Genomic DNA, 22,930 nt, shown 5'->3' with positions numbered 1-22,930 from the left:
TCTCTCTCTCTCTCTCTCTCTCTCTCTCTCTCTCTCTCTCTCTAATCTTGTAGATTTTACTGATCTGAGCTCAAAGAAGTCATTTCACAGGGGAAAATATAGCCTACATATTATTTTTTCCACAAAAAGTCACAGATGAAACCTGCGGTGCAATTGAAATGATCAAGAAAATGTCCTTTGTTTTTATCCATAGGTCTATCAGATTTTTATTGTTGACACAAAAACACATTTAGTTTTTACTAACAGTACATATTATTTGCTGCCACAGAAACAATTTTAAACAGGACTCATAAAGTTTGGTGAAGCTTCAAGAAAAATGTTATGTACTGAATGACTACAAAAAGGATTGCGACTGTGGAAAAAAAGATTTAGTCAGAGAAAGATTCCTTTAGAGGATTTTAAGGAAAAAATCATTTGGGTGAAGTACTACGTATTTTTTTTATTCCCTTTAGGGAAAAAAACATTGGGAACAGATTTTGTAGCAGGGTGGTGTGATTTTCACTCAAAAACAAATGTGTCTAAGTGTCTGGGACAAATAATACATAGATCTGATGAGGTCAGTTTTAGACAGGTACAAATTTATTTCTAATAATTGGCCATTTTTGGTGAAGAGTATTTCCGCTTTGCAAAAGTTGAATGAACACAAAATCTATTTAAATGAAATAATTTTAAAAATGTCAGATCAGATRGATGAGAACAGCTATGACTCAGGTCAGTCAGTTCAAATTTCTTTAAATGGTCCGATTTGACACAGATGTCAGTGTTGACCATCTTCTGGAGAAAAAGGAAACAGTTTTGCTAAATATAACTAAAATAAACTGAAAACAACAACAGTAATTGCCAACCCCGATGACAAATCCTCCCGACTCAGAGATGCAAATCAAAACCCAGACAAAGAGCCCACGCACTTTACAAATTAGAGCACTCAGAAAAGCAAAGCAGATGCAGTGACTGATTGCGAATGACAAAGCTCCGGACAGGTGCAGCTTTTGTGTAGTTAGAAATGATTGGAGCTGAGCCGCTGCAGCAGATTGAGCCATTCATGGCTGCTACCTGAACGCTGTGACAACACAGAGAAGCTCAGAGAACAGAGGCGTATTAACAACCCAGACAAAAAATAAATAAAAAAGGCAGAGTGCTGGTTATTGTTGTTTGTTTGTTTCTATAGAGCCTGGGGCACGAACAGATTTCACATACTGTGATTATAGAAGAGAAGACGTGAATGAAGCTGTTTATTGGATGGACGGGGGTCACGGGCAGGTGCTGAAACAGCAGTGTGTACTTACAGTAGATGGTAGACAAAAGGCTGGCTGCCTCACAGGAACCTGAAGAGGAAATGACTGGATGTGCATGAGTTGGTAAAACATTTGAATAAAAAAAAAGTTAAAGCGAGACTGAACAGACTGATGCTGATGCTGAACTTTTTTCACACTTTGCACTTTAAAAATTTGCATCTCATAATGAAGCCCATCAATCTGAGATTACTGTCACAATCAAAATTAGGCCCTTATGTGTAAATTTTGTGCTTCAATAAATCCTAAATAAAACTTTTAATTGAACATTAATTTCAGTATTATTTGTAATGCTATTTTTTTTTTCTTTAAATGAAAAATCAACATCTATTATTTGAAGTGAGTTAACTCCATCTGTATTTTCTTAATTATTGGTGCAGCAGAGCAGTGGTTGGAGTCGTTGCCTCACAGTAAGCAGGTTACAGGATCAGAACTCAGCTGCAGAGCTGTCAGCGTGGGTTTATTCTGGGTACTCTGATTTGCTCCCATGCTCTAAAAAATATGCATTTTATATTAACTGAGGATTTCAATTGGTTATGGTGTGTGAGTGGGAGGTTGGATGGTTTTCTGATTTGTATAGAGTTTTGAATGAGGGGCTGTGAAGAGTACTCATCGTTAGTCAGTAACTCACCTGCTAGACAGCAGTAAAAGTAGTTTGTTTGGAGAACTGGTGCCTAGTGAGGAAAAAATCTTAACAATTTTGGTTTGGAGGAAGAGTTAAATGAGCCTCCCTGGTAAGGTCTATTCGGGTGTTCTGGAGAGGAGGGTCCGTCGGATAGTCGAATCTCAGATTCAGGAAGAGCAGTGTGGTTTTTGTCCTGGTCGTGGAACAGCGGACCAGCTCTACACCCTCAGCAGGGTYCTGGAGGGTGCGTGGGAGTTTGCCCAACCAGTCTACACGTGTTTTGTGGACTTGGAGAAGGCGTTCGACCGTGTCCCTCGGGGACTCCTGTGGAGGGTACTCCAGGATGGGGTACCAGGCCCGTTGATACAGGCTGTTAGGTCCCTGTATGACCGGTGCCAGAGCTTGGTCTGCATTGCCGGTAGTAAGTCGGACTCGTTTCCGGTGAGAGTTGGACTCCGCTAAGGTTGCCCATTGTCACAGATTCTGTTTATAACGTTTATGGACAGTGTCGGAATTTCTAGGAGCAGCCAAAGTGTTGAGGGGATCCTTTTTGGTGACCTTAGGATCACATCTCTGCTTTTTGCGGATGATGTGGTCCTATTGGCGTCATCAGATCTTGATCTCCAGCTCTCAATGGAGCAGTTTGCAGCCGAGTGTGAAGCGGCAGGGATGAGGATCAGTGCCTCCAAAGCCGAGACCATGATCTTGAGCCGGAAAACAGTAGGTTGCCTTCTCCAGGTCGGGGAGGAGGTCCTGCCCCAAGTGGAGGAGTTTGAGTATCTCGGGGTCTTTTTCACAAATGAGGGAAGAATGGAGCGGGAGATCGACAGGCGGATTGGTGATGCATCTGCAGTGATGCGGCGCTGTACCGGTCTGTCGTGGTGAAGCAAGAGCTGAGCCAGAAGGTGAAGCTCTCTGTTTACCGGTCGGTCTACATTACTACCCTCATCTATGGTCACGAGCTTTGGGTAGTGACCAAAAGAACGAGATCACAGATACAAGCGGCCGAAATGAGTTTCCTTTGCAGGGTGTCTGGGCTCTCCCTTAGAGATAGGGTGAGAAGCTCGGTCGTCCAGGAGGGACTCAGAGTAGAGCCGCTGCTCCTCCACGTCGAGAGGAGCCAGTTGAGGTGGCTCAAGCATCTGGTTAGGATGCCTCCTGGACGCCTCCCTGGTGAGGTGTTCCAGGCACATCCCACTGGGAGGAGGCCCAGGAAGAAGATCCAGGACACACTGGAGGGACTATGTTTCTCGGCTGGCCTGGGAATGCCTTGGGATTCCCCCGAACGAGCTGGTCCAAGTGGCTGAGTAGAGGGAAGTCTGGATCTCTCTGCTTAGGCTGCTGCCCCCGTGACCCGATTCTGGATAAGCGGCAGAAAACGGACGGACGGAYGCTCAGAAGAGTTAAATTCTGACCTTAAGGAACCAGCAGCTAGAAATGGAGTTGAAACAATTTGATCCAACCGTAAAAAAAGTAAAACAGTTTAATGTAACTGTACAATATTTTGCATGATGCTGCGTTATTTCTAAAGCTTTTTCTGCACCAGATTTTAGCTCAATATATTTTTAAATGGCTGATGTGCAATCATTTATGTGTAGGCTAAATTCTGTTAGTCATGGCAGCCATTTTGAATTGAATTGACTCTAAAAGTAATGATTTATAGATGTAAATACATTAGTTACTTTCTGACTGTATCATTAAGAAGCATCCATTGGTGCAGAATAAATTGTACTAATTGACTCTAAAAGTTAAAGCTAAATTTTTAAGCAAAGTATTTTCACAATGTGTTATTCTAAAAGTACATTTTGGGCACAATGATCAGCTTCCACCACTTTAGCTCAAAATCTGTAACATTAACTGAGTTTAAGCTGTTGTAGTTAGATATTTTGCTAACAGAAAGAGTTTACTCCTAAAGTTAATGACAAAGTATTAAACACATATCTCAAACAATGGTTTAACGATGAGTCGTAGCTGTTGCCACATCAAATTCTACCATATAGGCTGAATCAGTCATGTCTTTATAAAGCTCCACCTTCATTGGCAGCAATAGCTTTTTAATGAAACATTACAGGATTCAATGGTGAACTCCAAAAACAAACTGGTCATGAATCCGACACGTATCCTTCAAACAGAACCTCTCGAAGCTGAGCAGAGTTTCCACAAACAATGCTCAGGATGACCGTCTCTTTCCCCTCCGATACCTTTTCACTCTAAAAACATTACTTTATGCTGACATGACTTGAACAGGCAAAGACTGCTTATCTGTAAGTAAGAGAAAGAAAGAACGAAAGAAAGAACGAAAGAAAGAAAGAAAGAAAGAAAGAAAGAAAGAAAGAAAGAAAGAAAGAAAGAAAGAAAGAAAGAAAGAAAGAANGAAAGAAAGAAAGAAAGAAAGAAAGAAAGAAAGAAAGAAAGAAAGAAAGAAAGAAAGAAAGAAAGAAAGAAAGAAAGAAAGAAAGAAAGAAAGAAAAGTCATCCTTTACAATTGCTATAAAGTGTCACCACCAAAGTGGAGAGAAAGGACTGCAATAACAATGATAGCCCTGCTCACAGGATAAGGGGCCCGATCGAGGCAGGGGCCGGAGGAAATACTCAGTGTGATAAGTGTCAGAGAATGCCCTCTGCCTTTCTCTGTCCATCCACCTCCAGCGGTGAGAGTTACCAGGCTGCGAGCGCTTGTTCTCGCCCCGCTTCGTACTAATAGACCAACAGCCAGGCCAGATAAGATTCTGCTCCGTCACCCCCGACCCCGGTCTTCCTGGTTTCTCAGCACCAGGTATTTGGACTGGCAGGAACACTGGGTCTACTCCCTGTAAGGGCATTTCCTTTTTCACGAGTGGTGATTTCTATAACTGGCTCCTGGAACACTGACTCCACCTCTGGTTCTGTGCAAAGCCTACAAACAGACTCTGTTCGTTTGAAAGGAGCCTGAAGTGAAAAGCAGAATGCCTCTCACCCCGTCACATTTTATGCGGGAGTTTTAGACTAAGATCATCTTATGTTGGGAAAAAAAGAAAGATGTAGTTATTTTGATCAAGCCTTGAAAAGAGTGTGAATACACTGAGATATCACACGTAGCATATATGTTATGAATGATTCTCAGCTACTACCACTTCAAATTTCAGCTCAAACGGTGTAACATTGTTTCAAGTGTAGCCTTTTTTTGTGATAAAGTTGATCTATTTTTTCATCTGTTTGGGATAGTATTTATTTAAATATAAATATATAAATAATGCTCAAACAGACATACTGTATGTTTACATGGATGTACATAATCAGAATAAATGGCCAATCRAAATAAAAATGTGTCGTCCTGCCACCCCAGTCGGAATATTTTGATCTGATTCAGCCCAGTTGGAATGAACTTGTAATCCAAAGGTGCAGAATATCAAGGTGAAAGATTGAAGCTGGGAGTTTGTGACTACAAGAAATGCTCTCCCGCTTTAGGAAAAAGCCTTTATCAGCGTTTGTGCAGACAAGCGCTGCCAGATGTTTGAGTTCACGTTGCCTTTAGAGAGCAGTCAAATACCACACGGGCTCTGAGGGGTAGAGTAAGCACAAGTGTACTGCAGGAGACGAGCCTTAATCTGCACCAGATTCCGTCGTGTAAAATGCAATGTTAGGAATAAACGAGAGCATATAAAACACGGAATGCAGTGGCTATGAACTATGTGTGTCTGTGTAAGTGTGTGTGTGGCTCTGTGTGTGGATCTAAGGTCTTGGTCTTCTGTTTTCCTTCGGATGCAAGTGTGTGGGTTGTTAATTCTCGCTCTCTCTCTCTCTCTCTCTCTCTGTCTCTCTTGGCTGCATGTGTTACTGTATGTTTCTCAGTGAAAGATGATGTTCCAACATACAGTATTACTTTACCACCAAATTAATGTCAAAGGAGCTCTGTTATGTGCAGATATTTCACATGTGTTTTTAAAAGAAGAAACAATCAAAGTTTTTGTTATTAGCCCATCCCTAAAAGGCGTCTCATTGGACATGGGAACTATTTCTGTGATGCATGAAGTTACTGCAATGAAATCAAAATCAAGGATTGACTAAAAACTAAGCTATTAGGCCAAMTTTTCTCAACTTGAGATGATCTGAGTTTAAAACTGTCATGAAAGGTGGTGGGTGATGTGTATTCCTGCAATACATGCTAAGCCAGGGGTCTGCAATATGTGGCTTTTTGTACCTCTGCAGTCGCTCTTTGAAGCTATGAGGATTGCAATTTTTTAACTCATAACAAAGGCCAGATTTAGCATTTTTCCTGTCAATTTGTTGGCAAATACGTGATCAATAATACAAAGAGTGAAATGTGTTGATTAGATTACGCTAGCAGCCTTTTGGCCACTTCAGCATTTACTATCCAGCCTTCTTTCTCTCAGATATATCAGGGTTACCTTGAAATACCTTTAAAACTAATAATAATTAGAAGAAGAATTAGTAACAAAATATGTCTGCATAGTTCAGTTGTTTTTATTAAATTTGGTATGAACTAAAATAGTTTTCATATTTAGAAGAATGTCTTTTCTTCAGTCCTGAAGTGTAAAAATAATGATAAATGTTAAAATTTGTTACATATTTTTTAGTTTTATAATGTCACCTACACAGGCTGGAAAAGGCCCCTTCAACAAACTCGAAATGGCCCACGGACCACCAGTTGATAATAACAGTTGTAGCATATTTTGCAGCTCTGGACACATTTTATTAGAGAGCTGAGGAGCAGAAATGTCTCATTTTGATAGTAAAAGTTGCAGATCCCTGTGCTAGGCCTTTACTTAAACAAGTGTTTCAGATGTTCCGGTTCGCCCACTGTCTCTTTCGCTTCAAACTTCTGTCTAACATCTCTCTCCTCCTCTCATGGCTCCGTCCACACACAGATGGCTTTTTAAAGCACCTGTATTATGAGCATTAAAAAATGTTGAGCCTGTCTGGCTTTTTACTCGCTGGCCTCAGACTCAGAGTCAAAGTCAGACTCTGTTCGTTGCCTGTCTGCCTCTGCTTCACACTCTTGCCTTGGTTGCTAGTTTTTTTTTTCTTCTCTCCCTCGTTGCCCTCTCTCTTTCTCACTCCTCCTTTCTGTCTCGCGCTCTGGTCTTGTTTTGACTAAGTGATCCTGCAGTTGAAGTCTCCCAGGAGCGTGCACCACACCCGAGACCAGAGTGGAAACTGGCTCAAGTCGCCGTCAGAGCGAGGCCTGGAAAAATGAAGGCGGGGGNGTACAGAGCTGAAGGATGGGGCTTCTCTCTGTACACATGTTCATGTCTATGTTGGCTGCACCTTTGGTCTTTCAAACCTTTTGGGCTTTGGAAGTTGTGCATCTGCAGCTCTTTATTATAATTTTTTTCTACTTCCATATTTCTTATTCAGCAAATTAAGCAGAAAAGTGGCAGCATTCAATAGATGAAGGGCTTGAGTTTTAAATTTGTTATGAGATTATTGGCTTTATGGGTTAAGTTGGGTTTGCATGAAACAAAAATAAACCCTTTTTAAAGTTAAACCCTTCTACTGAAGGCGTGGAAGAATCGGGTATTCCCTCTGCCCATCCCAGGCAGGAGCCGGGTTTGCTGCCATTGTTTTCTTTTCAAATTCCAAAGTTGCATTTTGTCTGACTCAGTGTTTCTTTTTCTTTTCACCCTGTGCTTTTCTCCTCCCTCTCTTTCTCTCTCTGTTACATGCCTTTTCCTTTATTATCTCCATATATTTCATCCGTCTGCCGTTCTCTGTCATTTTTTCTCCCTCGCGTCTCTCTTTCTTCTGCTTCTCCTCCACCAACAACTTCTAACTCCTGTCTGCACATAGAGAGGTAGCCCCCCGGTGGGCTTTTTTCTTTACTTCYATTTTTCGGGGTGATTGGGGATTGGTTGGTGTGGGTGAGGTGTTACGGAGAGGGCTGGTGGTGGTGAGTAAATGGGTGGTGGGGTGGGGGTGTGGGGGGGCAGTAAAACAAAGAGAGGTTGTCTGCAGGAGAAGCAGGCAGGAAACGCAAGTCTCCTAGGACTCCCCACCACCACAGCCCCCCGTCACTGCTCCTTGGCTATCCTGCGGCCCACACCAGATTGAACCTGACAGCCACTCTGAGCCACAGCAGTATTTTTGGTATTTGTTCCTCCTTACTTCTATGTGTGTGTGCATGTGTGTGTTTCTGTTACACTCTCTTTCATTTCATCAAATTCTAATGTATATTTTTTATGATGTAAGCTGGTGTCTTTTATTTCACTTTATTTGACCGTGTGCAGACTTTTTCTTCATTTACTGGCATCTTGTCAGCAAGTTTTGTAAAAATCACTCTTTTGCTGAAGCCTCGGGGGTTTAGAAAGCAATAATAACCATAATAAAAAGTATAGGCATTTTGGGTAGGGGCTGGGAAGGTTCAATTGTTGGAAAATATCCTGCATCAAAGAAGAAAACCTGTAGAACAAAATGTTRATTGAAAACCCAAGAGAAATTTGAAGTTAATAGATTTTTGCCTTTTTATTGCTGACTTGATTTTATGTTTTAAGTTACAATAACTTTATTTATGAGCAGCCAAAGTTATCATTTTACCTCTGTCCACAAGAGGGCGGTATTATAACGTGTAGAAACATGATGAGCTTTAAAAAGCTTACACAGGTCAAGATGGCAGCTAAAGACTAAACTTGTCTTTGAAGTAAATTAGATTTTTGGTTGCATTCATGCATACTAAAATGCAAAGAATATGAATACAAATGTATAGGTCATTTTTTTTAACATGGCAAAAGGTGAAGCAACATATGCACATATTAAAAGGCAAAAGCAGATTTTTTTAAATGTTATTTGAAAAATTGTCACGCCACTTTTTGTGCCCTATTAAAAAAACTCAGTGATGTTTCAAGGCACAAAGTGTCAGCTAGGCTTTAAAGTTTTTAACAGTTTAACATTCAGCATGCACTGCTGGGAAATTAAACCACCTCTTGACCTTGCAGCAGATCCCATCAACATCGACGTCACACCGTCTCTATCCTCTTGAGAGAAACACTGCTGACAAAAATAAAAAGAATCGCTCACTGTGATGAGTGAGTCGAGCACATCTGACCACATTAATTATCATATTTGCCTGTGTTCTGGCAGTCAGTTTTAGCCTTTAATAATGGAGCTAATTATTGGTGCAGGTGCAGAGTGTGTATAGCTGGGTATTACTCTCTGAAACACAGCCAGGGGAACGCCACCGCCTCGGTTGCATGCACTCGTGTCAGAGTGATTGATTGTTTGTGGCTTCTGTCCAGCTTCATGCGACAGACACAAAGCAGGCAGGTCTCATCCAAACTGGGCCAGTTTGGCCATTTGTTCATGCTTTATGTAAACTGCTGGCATACCCTTTGTGTGTGTATGTTTGTGTGTCTATGTGTGTGTGTGTGACTTGAATCTTCATTTGAATCAGTCCTTTTATTTGTGGTCGGGGTGTTGCAAGCTGCTCAGTCAACGGCGCTCTTTATGAAAGATTGTGCCATTGACATTTTACCCACCACACTGAGCCAAACTTAACCACATGGCCGTGTCCAGATATCCTGTGTAGGAAATTGTTAACCCTTTTCTGATGGATTTATTTGTGTTATTTACCGTCTGTAACTGCTGCGTACCTGTGACCATCTAGAACACAACAAATTGAAATACTTTTCGCCCTTGTGGTTTATGAACCGTCTTTGTGTTATGAATGAATTGAGAGTTTGTAACTTAACTTAAAAGATAGGGTTCTGTGGAAAGTTACGAACAATTAAAATGTCACTTACCTCTTTGAATAGCTTCAGGTTGGAGAAACAGAGTTTAGTTCTGACCAAGCTGATGAGCCTACAGCTATAGTAGCTAACGGAAGGCTAAAGCCAAACTTAGTTATTGCTGTCCTAAAACACATCCATTTGCCTCTGCTCATATAAATCCTCTTTAATAAACCCTATACATGTACTTGTGTTTTTAAGTTCAAATAGCAGCTGGTGCAGTATGAAACTGAAGACAATTTAATGATGTTTTTTTAAACTGTTGGAATTAACTAAGATGGCAGCAGTTCAGTCTTGTGTTTTTAGTTTTTAGTCCATTTGCTAACTCGCTGGTAGCTTGTACATTCACAAAATCAAATCTGTTTTTTTTTAAACTAAACCTGTAAAATAAGCTATTTACAACAAAATCAAATTTCAAGGTGTAAACCAATAACTTTTTGTTTCTTACCAGACCCTTCATATGATGCTGTACGGCGGACAGGGTGGTCCAGCAACATGCACAGTGGCAAAGGTAAGGCCGCAGCTTTCATCAAAGTTTTGTTTAACTCTGGCTTTGCTGCAGACTGTGGGAAAAGGGTTCACTTTGACTGTTTACAAGTCAAAAAGAACGTTATCACAGAGTATGAAGCTCCAGCTTCAGCTCCTAAACAGTTAGAAGTTCACCTCCTGTGCTGCAGACTTTGGATAATGGTATTAGCTAACATCCACAGAGTCTAGACATGTGGGGCAGACTCCTACAGATTACACAGGCCAAAGAAGTTGGTTCAGCCACTGCCTTATTTACTTTGGACTCCTGCTGACGTGCCTTTAAGATGTGTAGTTTGGTTATCTCTGGCCACCCCCATTAATGTTTTCTCTGCATCTTTTTATGTCTCCCTCTCTGTCTCCCGCTCGGCAACCAATGATTGCCTCCCTTTCTCTCCACAGGCTCACCAGTACTAAATCAGAATGTGACCAAGTCCACTGAGCAGCCCAGGGCTCAGCCAGGTAATGGCTCATTTTGTATTGTTATTGGCCAATGTAGAGTTAGCAGGGACTGAAAATGTATTTGTTAGTTCATATATAGCAACTTAGCATTAGACAGCTTGAAAATGCTGTTTATGTTCTGTTGATGATGACAGTCAGGCATAATTTTATTGTATTTATTACAATCTTTTTGGAGTCAATGACTTTAATGGTATGTATGAATACAAACAGAAGACTCAACTGTGTAAGCATCTTTATAAACCAGTAGAAGTAAACACAAACTATCAGTCTTTATATGGGCTGAATTGTTGCATTTTATTCTAACTGTTGAGGCTGCAATGTTACAGTAATACAGTGGCAACCCCCGCTCCCCCGAAAGTTGTCTTGGTTCTTTCTAAAAGCGCCTGCAAATTGTGAAAAAACAAGAATATTGGATGTGGTCAAAAAAAAGGACAATAAATGATGATTTTTAGAGCTTAAACCCTTAGTATGCTCTTAATATGCTCCGAAAATACGAAATATGCTGTAGAAAATTAATTTAATTTACTTTTGAAAAAACAGTAATATGGGCACTCACCAAAATGAGTGACTGACTGCAAGTATTTTCAGTTTCCGCAAAATTGCGGTGATCACCGAAAATAATGAGTGATTAGTCCACAAACTGAAAGATGTCTTTGTGGGGGTTCACTGTACTGTAAAACATTAACTTTTATTTATTTATTTATTTATTTATTTATTTATTTATTTATTGTAAAATTAAATATATTGCTGTTCAACTTAATAAAACACTACTAAAGTTTAACAAACTTTCTTATTTTTCCACAGATCCTTACCAGATTCTGGGGCCTACCAGCAGTCGTCTTGCCAACCCAGGTAAGATCATTGACAAGTTTAAGTTTTTATCATCCATCCACTGTGATTAGACAAAACAGTGAGCAACTTATGTGTTTGTGTCCATTCCCAGGGTCAGGTCAGATCCAGCTCTGGCAGTTCCTTCTGGAGCTCTTGTCTGACAGTGCCAACGCTGGCTGCATCACTTGGGAGGGAACCAACGGCGAGTTTAAAATGACGGATCCGGATGAGGTGGCGCGGCGTTGGGGCGAGCGTAAGAGCAAGCCCAACATGAACTACGACAAGCTTAGCCGTGCACTGCGCTACTACTATGACAAAAACATCATGACCAAGGTTCACGGCAAGCGCTACGCCTACAAGTTCGACTTCCACGGCATTGCTCAGGCGCTGCAGCCACACCCCACCGAGTCATCCATGTACAAGTACCCATCAGACCTAACCTACGTGCCTTCCTACCACGCCCATCAGCAGAAGGTCAACTTTGTATCTCCGCACCCTTCATCCATGCCAGTCACCTCCTCCAATTTCTTTGGACCCACTGCTCAGTACTGGAGTTCGCCCACTGCAAGCATCTACCCCAACCCTAACGTCCCTCGCCATCCTAACACTCATGTGCCATCCCATCTGGGGGGTTACTATTAAAGCAACCCACCCTGACCATTGACCGGCTTTGAAAATCCACCATTTTTACCACAAATGCTGACCTGCACTCCTAACTTCAGCAAAGACTGAACTGAAACTGAACTGAAAAAGACAAGTTGAGTGGGGGTGGGGGGGGGGGGGGTGGGGGAAAAACTTTAAAAAAAACTGGATACTATGGTTCAAAATGGAATACTACTTAACTTTTACAAGACTAGCAACTGATTGTTTTATAGATGCACATCTGAGTTTTCTGTGCCTTTCTTGTCTTCTTTTCTGAAATCTTCACCTATACGTCAGCATATGTTCCATCTAAACGTGTCACATAGCCTGAAGAAAGGTGATGAACTTGAGTTTGCTTGCCTTTTTGCTATGCTACAGTACCAGACATGGACCTGCTACTCATGGGTCTCAAGCTACACCTTTCTCAGTACGTTWTGTACATTAAGCTTGAAAGCATCTGCCTTTGTTTCTTGTCCACTGCCATTTCCTGGTTTCTTCCATTGCTTCCATCCATTTCTCTGCATACTGTTATATACATGTGGAGAGTCCCTTAGAATTTCGTGGACACAGAGGAGCTCGCGTGAAATGGATTTCTTTTTAGCACTGAATAAAAATTTGGCAACTGGAATATGCCATTCAATGTGCCAAACTGGAAGGCCATAGATTTGAGGAAGAGTGACACGCCATATGATGATGAAGCGCTGTATGTTTTGCTGACCTGAATCAACTTAGTGTTTTCAGTGTGTTTTGTGTGGTGCTGAGGGAGACGACAGGGTGAATACGTGCAGCAGAGTTGAGTCGGTGGTGCTGCAGAAGCCAAGTTGAGGTATAATTGCAGCAATTTGTAACAGTAATTCCACCCAGGTCAAATGGTTTCAGTGGGCCACACACAGCGCTGTTAAGTGTTTTCGGTGTTGTTGCCTTCTTAAACATTTCAAGATTGTGTGTTGCTCAACCATATCAGTATTAATGTGAATGTCTTCTGGTTTGTGAAATAATGTGCACAAGGAAAAACCGGATGTGTTTATTTTGTTAAAAAAAAAAGCAAGCAACAATTTTACTTAAATTTGTGCGGCTAAAACAGGAAAGTCCCTTTTGTTTATGTGATTGTGTTGCTATTGTTTTATTGGAAGTTCTGTCCAAAGTGCCTTCAGTTTCCATCATGCTCAAAATCGAAGCCATGTTGCTTACTGAGTCAGTGCCATGCTTTAACTGCTGATTTATTCCATATCTTTGTCATCATTTAGGATGAGACGGCACAAAAATATTTTTTGCCAAAGACTTTTTTGATTTCAGCTGCCACGTTTTTCTCTCTTTGTAGGCCAGTCAGGACCGTACAGGTCAGTATAGAGAAGTAGCTTGGCATAAAGTCATGTTTAAAGACAATCAGCATGGCTGGCTCGTAATATGAGGGCAGTGTGTTTCTCTGAATGTCACTTTTACTGATCATAAAGCCCAGCCAAACGCTAATGAATTTCAAATCGAGATTTCATYGTCATCATCATCATCATGTCACAAATTGTCCAAATTATTTCTCTCTTCAGGTGTTCAGAGCTGTTAATATCAAAAATATTTCTATGGAGTAAATGAAAATGGACACTTGAAAATGAAGTACTTGCAAGTTACTTGGAAGTAAGTACTTTTTTTTAGAGAACACGAACCGATGAAGTATGACGAGATGAAGCGAAGAAGTCCTCAGATTCGCAAACGCTGTGCGTTTGTCAGACCTATGTTTTATTGTTTTATAAACATCAGTCAACTTGGCATTAAAGCAACTTACTGTATAAATTATGCAGAGTTATTTTCATACGTGACACAGTATAAGAAAGTCAAGATAATTAATACGAGTTGACCTCGGTCAAAAATGCAAAACTTTTGAGTCCATTTCTGATACGTAGTTTGTTAAGCATTTGAATTGTTTTTTTTTTTTCTTTTTTTCAATATCTGTACATTTGGGCAATACACTTTAACATTTGTTGTTCTCCTAATGCTGATTTAGCCTTTTTTAAATATTTTTTGAACTGGTTGTAAAGTTCTAAGTGCCTTTAAGTGGTAAAGATATCTTTGTATATATATATTTTTTGTATTCCAAAAAAAMCCACAAATGCCTATTTGTGTCCAAATTGGGATTTCTTTACTTTGTGTGCAAAAAGGTGATGGAGATGGATTGTTTCCATCGTCACACTTTTTTTAATGCCTATAATTCCTAGCTGGCCCTGTGCTTTCAAGACTTTCAGGTATTTTATACTCATTTAAGCAGTGTTATTACTTACATCCAGATCCTTTTGCAGATGTATAGCTTTAAAAGAACAAATTAAAAGGGAATTTGTCCTTTGTAACATAAAAAATATTTTATGTACCCTCAACGGTCATGATTTATAAGCATTTTAAATGAAAAGGGATCTATGCTACTTCATATATGCAATGTATTTTGGATATAATGTGTATATCTTTACAATTAAACCGTTTATTAATATTTTTATTATTATTAATATTATTATTGTTGTATTTCCTGCAATGTATGAAGTAAACCTTTTGAAAAAGGGCTTTTGTATAGGAAAATGTGACCAAATAAATGATTTTACCTCTCTAATAAGCTTCCCCTGTCTGCTTTTGGCTCTAATAGGATGTTGAACAGATAGACCTATCTGCATATTTGAATTGTTGTTTTATTTTCTAAGATTGCATCTTCAGTCCATAGACAAAAGACGTTTTTGATCAAAAATGTCTGGGTAGAGTTTGCATGTTCTCTCCGTGCATGTGTGGGTTCTCTCCGGATACTCTGGCTTCCTCCCACAGACCAAAAACATGACTGTTAGGTTAACTGATAGCTCTAAATCATCCCGAGGTGTGAGTGAGAGAGTCATCGGTTGTTTGTCTTGTTTGTCTCTATGTGTGTGTCTCTGTGATGGACTTGTGACCTGTCCAGGGTGTACCCCCCCACCCCCACCCCCGCACTGTGACTGCTGGATATGAGCACCAGTGACTCCTATGACCCTGAAAGGAAGAAGCGTGTATAGACGGATGGATAAATTATTAGTACATAAAAAATATTTATGTACATTTATTAAGACCACTTATATGTGAATTTAAATGGAATCACATATGGGATACTTTCAACTTTCTTTCTCAGAAGAGAAGGATGTTTTTATTATATGTATATACGTATGTTTCTAATAGAGTTAAATACAACAGTTGTCCAGTAAACCCACCTGTCCTTTGGGTGTGATCTTTGTTGTTTCGAATGTTGTTAAAGAATCCAGCTAAATATAATATTTTGTGTTTATTTAGTGTGGTATCTGACTTTACTTGCTATTATTTTGCCATGGTAATAAGGGTCAAAGGTCAGCTATGAGGTTGCAAATGGTTGAAAAAAAATATGTCCATATATTTTTTTTCTCTAAAAGCTTTGGAGACTTTCTTCTCTTGTTGGCATGTGTTGTCTCAAAGATCACAAGTTGCATAATGTACAGTAAGTCACCTGCAGTCACATAAAGCTGTTTTACCCTTGCTGAGATATAAATTACCGTACAAGACATTAAGAGGGCAGTACATGAACTGTGCATATTTTGCAAAAAATGTGAATGATCATTTAACAAAATAATTTCCAATCTTCTTTGTTCTGTTGAGGAAAAGAAGATTCATAAATACTGAAAACACCATCATATTCAACCAAACACAGCAAGACAAAGTTGATACTTTTAATGATTTTAAAACAGCGGTGTTGGTTTAGTGATGCCACCTGGACTCGTGTAAAATCTAAATGATGGAAATGTCAGTAATGACGGAATGCTGATGCTGTGGATAAACTCATCTACCACCCGGACTGCACTGTTTGTATGTTGCCATGTAAATGTCAAATCCTAAATGAGTTTTTATTCAACTACATGCATTAATCAAACCTTCACATATGAAAAAAAAAAAACTTCTTGTGGTCTAGTGTAATAGAATTTGAGTCATTGAATATCAGCTGTGCACGGCTGACTCAGTTACTCTGAGGCTATTCATTTTCCAATGGAACGCAGTTTGAGTTTTTAAAAGCTTGAAAATTGCCAGTATAACTGCAACATGGCACTTTTTTTTCCTAAATTTTGCATTTCAGACACTTCAATTATATAATAATTTACTCTGGCATGATTGCCAACCTTTCTGGTTGCAGGATCCAACATTAACATACAGCAGAAGTCTTCAGCCCTGTTCCTCGTGATCCACTGTCCTGCATGGTTTTGATCTGTCCCTGCTTTCAACACACCTGACTGAAATGAATGAGTGATTGACAGCCTTCTGCTAAACATGATGACGTTCTGAGTAGGTAATTTAATTATTTGAATCAAGTGTTCCGAATCAGGGAAACATCTAAAACATGCAGGACAGTCACGAGGAACAGAGTTGAAGACATTCGATCTAAAGATTTACTGAGTTCATTAGAGAGGTTGCAAAGGGAGGTTCACTAATAAGACCTTAAAGTATCTAAGCTGTATGTCTTATTTCTCCAGAAGGATAGTTCTGGTATCATGTTTAAAACTTGCTGATGAAACTATGAACACCATCAGTGTTGATTTCACTTCTCATGTGTAGTGTTCATAATCCTGTTTGCTTTCACAACTTCACTGTTTACAGATGAGACGCCAATATAAGGGTTGGCACATGGTCTTTTTTTCTTTCTTTTTTGTTCTTTGACCTCTGTGATCAGCGAATAGGACATTTTAATTTGGCATGACATGACTTACAAAAAATGTGATGCATATTGTCGCAAAAGTTTTAAGTGCAATATTTGATGCTCAGACTACAGTGCTTATATAAAAATATTCACCCATTTTAATTTCTTATGCTTTTACTGCTGTTTAAGTCAGTACTAATTGACTTTTTCTTTTAAACTTTTTCGATGGCAAAAGGTTTGTAAAAGGTTACAAGCTTCGGCAAATGAGACAACTGTTCATTCAACAGCTGCTGCCTAAAGGCCCAGTCACTCTACAACGGGGTGTCCAAACTACAGCCCGTACCGTTTTTATTGGCCCACAGCAAATTCTGAAAATATAATTGAATATGGCCCACACAAGAACTTTGAGCTCAACTCTGTTGCACTTCTCAGTTTCAACACTAGATGGAGCCAGTCACATATGGCCTGCACATGGAGTAACCCTTGGCTGCAGACCGCGGCACGGGGCGGGGTCGGATAACAGGCGGGGTCGGACGTCTGACCCCGCCCTCAACTCTAAAATTAACCAACCCCAGATGCTAAATACTAAAATTAACCACGCCCAATTTTTTAAGCCTCCTATTAAACTTCCCTGCAAGCCATGACCACACTCATTGGACGTCCGACCCCGTCTAGTACGCTAATCCGCAGTCTGCAGCCGGGGGTACTTGCGCACAAGAAGCTCAACTCTGTTGCACTTCTCAGTTTCAACACTGGACGGAGCCAGCCACAGAAACGAAATTATAGAGMAGAGGAGAAGAGAAGAAGAACCTTTTTGTGACTGTGACACTGCGTTCAGTTTGAGTCTCCAGAAATGGAGGTGAATGACAAAGCTATGTTTTTGATTTTTACTCGATAGCATGCGATTAAAGAACGGATGCTACATACACCGCGCAACGTTTTTTTTTTTTTTTTTTTTTTTTTTTTTTGCGGGGAGTAGATGATAATTTTTGCTTTACGGAGGAGCTGCTTGATATGATGAGCCTAAAAGGCACAACGACAGTTTTTAAAAGATAAGGGCCGACCTCCGTGAACTAAGTGACCCTTTGTGGCTGGCAGACCTGGCCTTTTTAGTTGATCTTACACATCATCTGAATACACTGAACAAGAACCTACAAGGCAAAGAACAGCTGGTGCCACAACTGTACACGCACATGAAAGCCTTCTGCATAAAGCTCCGCCTGTTTGAGACACAACTACGAGGCTTTAATGCTGCACACTTTCCTGCGCTGTCTGAAATCAAGTCTGCTTTTCCAAAGACAGGTCTTTCTGCTGAAAAGGAGAAATATGCGTCTGTGATTAAATCTCTCGTGACAGAATTAAACCAGCGTTTCCAAGATTTTTCTGGAATTGAAGAACAAATCAAGCTGTTTTGAACGTCCTTCCTGGTGGATGCAGACAAAGTGGAAAAGTGCCTGCAGTTAGAACTGATTGAAATGCAATGTGATGATTCTCTGAATAGTCAACGTCAGCTTCTCTCCCTCCCTGAATTCTATCAGAGGTGTGTTTGAAATACACACATTATTGATGTATGAATGTATCTCATTATTACAGTAAAACTTATCCATTTATGTTTTCATTATTTTACAGAAAATTGTGTGAAGGACAGTTAACCAACCCCTCACTTAACCTTAAAACCCCCTCGATACAACTTTATCCCCCCCACCCCCACCCCCTTAGAACCCATGCGAAAACTAACCACAGTGACCTTATGCCCAATAGGTGAGTTAGAAATACACACATTATTGATGTATCAAAATGTCACTTCTAGTGTGTGGCCCGGCCCTTTGTTTATTTTTCTGTATTTGGCCCTCACTAAAAAAAAGTTTGGACACCCCTGCTGTACAATATTTTAGACATCTTATTCCAACTTGTGAAAAGTTTGTCCAACAATAAATATGTCTACGATGAAGAAGAAATAAAAAAATCGATTGTAAAACTCTTAGACATAAAGTACATACCATAAAGCTAACAATAAACTGAATATGCAGTATGAGCAATTTATTCAGAACACAACTTGTACAAGTCTGTATAAGTTGTTTAAACTGGTATTGTGTGACAGGGACGCTTAAAGGAAGCAATCTCAACCAACCATCCATCCATCCATCCATCCATCCATCCATCCATCCATCCATCCAACCATCCATCCATCCATCCATCCATCCATCCAACCATCCAACCATCCATCCATCCATCCATCCAACCATCCATCCATCCATTATCTATACCTGCTTCTTCCTTTCAGCAGTCACTGTACAAGGGGTGCGGGGGACACCCTGGAYAGGTCGCAGGTCCATCACAGGGCCAATCAAAGGGTATTCTTAACTAGTGTTTGCCAAACAGCRTGTTTCAGTGGACTAAAGTTGAAATATTACAAGAAAAATCTAAATATAACCAGAATAATTTTGGGAATAAAGTCATAACAGTGTTAAAACACATACAGAAAAAAATCAGTCTTACTACTGTGTTAAAATGAGGAATGTTGAGCATCTTGTGAAATTATACTTTGGTATGGTAAATGGTCTGAACTTTTATGGTGCCTTATCAAGCCCAGTCGGACCCCAAAGCGCTTWACACTTATGGTCATTCACCCATTCACATACTGATGATAGTAAGCTACATCGTAGTCGCAGTTGCCCTGGGGCACACCTGTTTTTGATATCAGTGTGTTTGGTATCAGTGTTATTTAACTACACAGATTAAATGGATAAACTGAAGCTGGACTGAGTCTTCAGATAATGTGGATGAAAGCATATTTCACAAACACAGTAACACAGCGACACTGATGCGAGCCGGCCCAGGAATGGAACATGGACATGCCATGTAATAGTATTGCTTTTTTCTTGTAATATGACATTTTTTTCTTGCAATATTATGATTTTATTCTTTGTAATTAAAAAAAAACATCTTGTAGTCTGGCCTCAAAACACCATTATAGCATTTATAACATATAGAGTAAAGCTCTTTATTGACAAGGACTGATATATAACTTCAATTAAAGCTAAAACATCCAAGGGGGTTGAATACTTTTTGACAGTTTGCTTTGGGGATTCCTCCGAGCTACTACCTTAGAAAAACTTTAGTTTAGCATTTGTAAAATTGACTAAGTTATAGACATGCATGGGTGTCAAGGCTAATTAGTTGGAGATTTCTGAGATATTTTGCTAACAGCCTGGCACAGACACAAATAGCTGCATAAATTCCTTTTTCGAGAGTTGCTGATAATATGACACAAACACATTTTTAGAGTGTAAAAATAGTTTTTATTAAAATTACCCCTGAGAAAAACATTTACAAAAAGACTTTACAAACTTATTTGTGCTTCAGTCAGTTCTGCACGCAGACAAAATAAGTAATGCCTCAGAGAATTGTTCTCTCATAATACAGTATCTTCATTCTACAAAAGTAAAAAAACACAARTAACTCACAGTTTTAAAAGACTGGACCCAGAGTCCAGCCATTTGTCAATAGAAAGCATCACCTTTTGTGATTTATTGAGCAGCTGTGCCAGCCATGGCAGAAGCCTGATCATCCTCTGATTCTACAAGTATTAGTTTAAATGTATAGTTCCAAAAAAAAAACAGTAATTTGTGTTTCCTTTATGTAACCCATATAAATCTTATGTAAGACCAGAAGGCATCAGAAGGCATATTTTAGTGCAAGTAATGAGGGTGTCTGGCTTCTGACTCCCTCCAGCTGTCTGTCTTTGAGAAGTTCATTCTTGAGCATCCCAAACCACCAACAGCCAGGTGTTTTGGGGGCCTGTTTTGCATGTAAGATCTCACATTTTGGTAACATCGATGGGATCATTCATGTCAATCACCGCAAAGCCAAGGTTGTCATGTCCATCCCTGGAATGAAGATGATTACCTTTGATATTATGGTAACAGTATGAACAGTGTGCAGTAGCCACAGGTACCACTTTGGAGAAGTTGGAAAAGTCTACTCTGTATTTACCCTCTTTGTTTCTGGAGATGATGGGCAAAAAGTTGTAGCCCCACATGATCTCCTGAGGGAGGTAGGAGGTTCGCACTTGGCAGGAAGAACTTGTGGACTCTGCTGTGCCGTCGAGGAAGACCACCAGCTCAAAGTCTTGATTGTGTAATGTGTCCACAGCCATCTCAAAGAAAGGGCTGCTCTTGTCAATGATGTGGTGCAACGTGAGAGGACATACAAAGAAAAGGTTGTCCTTCCCAGCATCTACCACAAAGTCAATGTTCACCTGATCCATGATGATGGTCTCCCCATCTTGTGTTGTGGTCGTTCTCAACAACTTGCCATAAATCTGGCTCCCAATCATCAGGGTCTTGCGCAGGTTGGCCACTCTGATTGACAGGCAAAGAGAATCGTTTTTGGGACAGATGACAGCCATCTCACTGAATGTGATGGTTTTCGCCCTCTTTTTGGGTAAGGAGATCTTGGCCAGGACGACTCCACACAAGAAGCAATTGATAAATATTCCAAAAAGGGTCTGGATGACGATTATAGCCACACCACCTGGGCACAAAGGTGTGATCCATCGTGCGCCGTACCCAATGGTTGTCTGGGTTTCCAACGAATAGAGGAATGCTGAGGTGAGTCCATAAACGTTCACGACACATGGAGTGTGATTTGAGGGGGGGTTTTGCCACCACAGATCTCCATTGTTTTTGGCGATCCAGTACCACAGCAGTGCAAAAATGAACCAACTTAAGGAGAATGATGCGCTGAAAAAGAGGAGGACAAAACGCCATCGGATCTCCACAAAGGTGGTCCAGAAGTCAGCCAGGAAGGCAAAGTGTGTGCTGTACTTGATGTTCCCATATTCAATGTTGCAGCGGCCATCTTTCCTCACTAGCCTGGTCTTTCGTCTCCTCCTTTCCATCATATAGTCTTGGATACGTTGGCTTATGGAGCTCATTGTTGTCTACAAATGAACAACCTGTAAGACAATTAAATGGGATGATAAATACTGAGTTAATGTGGAAACTGCAAGTACTTAATAGAAATTTGGATACTAAGAACAGAGTTATCCTAAAATGAGAGTTAAAGTGTATGTTCAGAGGAGCTTTTCTGTCCCAAAACAGTTTTATCACTATACAATATCTTCAACGATTGCAGCTAAAATCTGAACAATTGTAAAAAAAAAAAAAATTCCACTAAAGAGTCACACATGCCTACACTAAAAAAAATAACTAATTGAATTTTTTGCCCTGGTATACATTTCAACATAGAAAAGAAAACTTTGTGCCATTACAATGTTTGTCATTGTTGTTACAAATAGAAGTAAAAGAATAAATCTCATCAGTTTTACTAAAGTTTTGACTTGTAATATATATCTCAGCATCTGGTAGAAATCGTGGTAAAAAAGTTTCCAAATAAGTTTGACTTCTTCCCAAGTTGTGCAAATTACTGCCTCCGCGTCACGCTTATTAGTGAAACACTACGAAACAGTGAGTTTCAGGTTTTTGCTGGCAATGCTCAAATATCACAACAGGCTGTTTTGTCAAAAGGTATCAAGTAACCATACTGTACTTATTACTTGTGAGCCCTAATCCTTCTGGAAGTGGACCACGTCACTGCACACCTCTTTGGGTCAGCAGGATTTTATGCAGCATTCAGTAATTCCAGGTCTTAAATGGCAGGGCAGGTACAGTGAGTTTCTAAATTATGGCTTTGCATTAGAAAATAACTGCATTTACAGATGAAGGCATGCCAGTAGAAAGTCTTTACAGGCAAAATGAGCCTACCTAATAACACAAATCAAATTTAACATCACCATTAAAGGTCATTAAATAAAGCAAGGAATGACTGTTCATGGAAATATGTCTTGTACTTTATTGCTATACTGACTGAATGTGTGACTCACTCAGCTATACTGGAAATAAAAATTTGTATTAATAATTCACTCTCTACTCTGACATAAAAAAGCTTTGTTGCAGTTGAGTTGTATTAACCCATTACAATGTAATCCCATCATAATCATGAACACCATGATGGTGTAAAATAGAAGGCAGTAATAGTGTTTTGTTCAAATTATGTAAAAGATCAAAGTATAAATGTCATATAGTTATTATTGAAGCAGACACAGCATATTATTTATCAATTCTACAACATCATCAATTCTAGATCATTTATATATATACATATATAT

At 39.9% G+C, this 22,930-nt stretch overlaps 2 protein-coding genes across 6 annotated transcripts in view; one reads left to right on the top strand and one right to left on the bottom strand.

Annotated features, from left to right (window-relative positions):
* The window catches only part of fli1 (Fli-1 proto-oncogene, ETS transcription factor), a 50,638-nt gene extending 38,411 nt beyond the window's left edge, over positions 1-12,227 (top strand). For all 5 annotated transcript variants that reach the window (XM_014020841.1, XM_014020840.1, XM_014020844.1 and 2 more), the window contains 4 exons: positions 10,090-10,149; positions 10,566-10,625; positions 11,430-11,477; positions 11,569-12,227. In XM_014020841.1, the coding sequence (XP_013876295.1) occupies positions 10,090-10,149; positions 10,566-10,625; positions 11,430-11,477; positions 11,569-12,098 (698 nt within the window). In that variant the 3' untranslated portion in view covers positions 12,099-12,227. The remainder of the gene's footprint in view (positions 1-10,089; positions 10,150-10,565; positions 10,626-11,429; positions 11,478-11,568) is intronic.
* Positions 12,228-20,037: 7,810 nt separating this feature from the next.
* The window catches only part of LOC106526277 (ATP-sensitive inward rectifier potassium channel 1), a 3,180-nt gene continuing 287 nt past the window's right edge, over positions 20,038-22,930 (bottom strand). The window contains exon 2 of the mRNA XM_014020839.1: positions 20,038-21,718. Coding sequence (XP_013876293.1) covers positions 20,579-21,697 — 1,119 coding nt within the window. The 5' untranslated portion in view covers positions 21,698-21,718 and the 3' untranslated portion in view covers positions 20,038-20,578. The remainder of the gene's footprint in view (positions 21,719-22,930) is intronic.

Source organism: Austrofundulus limnaeus, unplaced genomic scaffold (assembly GCF_001266775.1).
Source record: "Austrofundulus limnaeus strain Quisiro unplaced genomic scaffold, Austrofundulus_limnaeus-1.0 Scaffold268, whole genome shotgun sequence".
NCBI lineage: Eukaryota > Metazoa > Chordata > Actinopteri > Cyprinodontiformes > Rivulidae > Austrofundulus > Austrofundulus limnaeus.
Note: the sequence above shows the minus strand (reverse complement) of the source record. Positions and strands in the feature narration are given on the sequence as shown.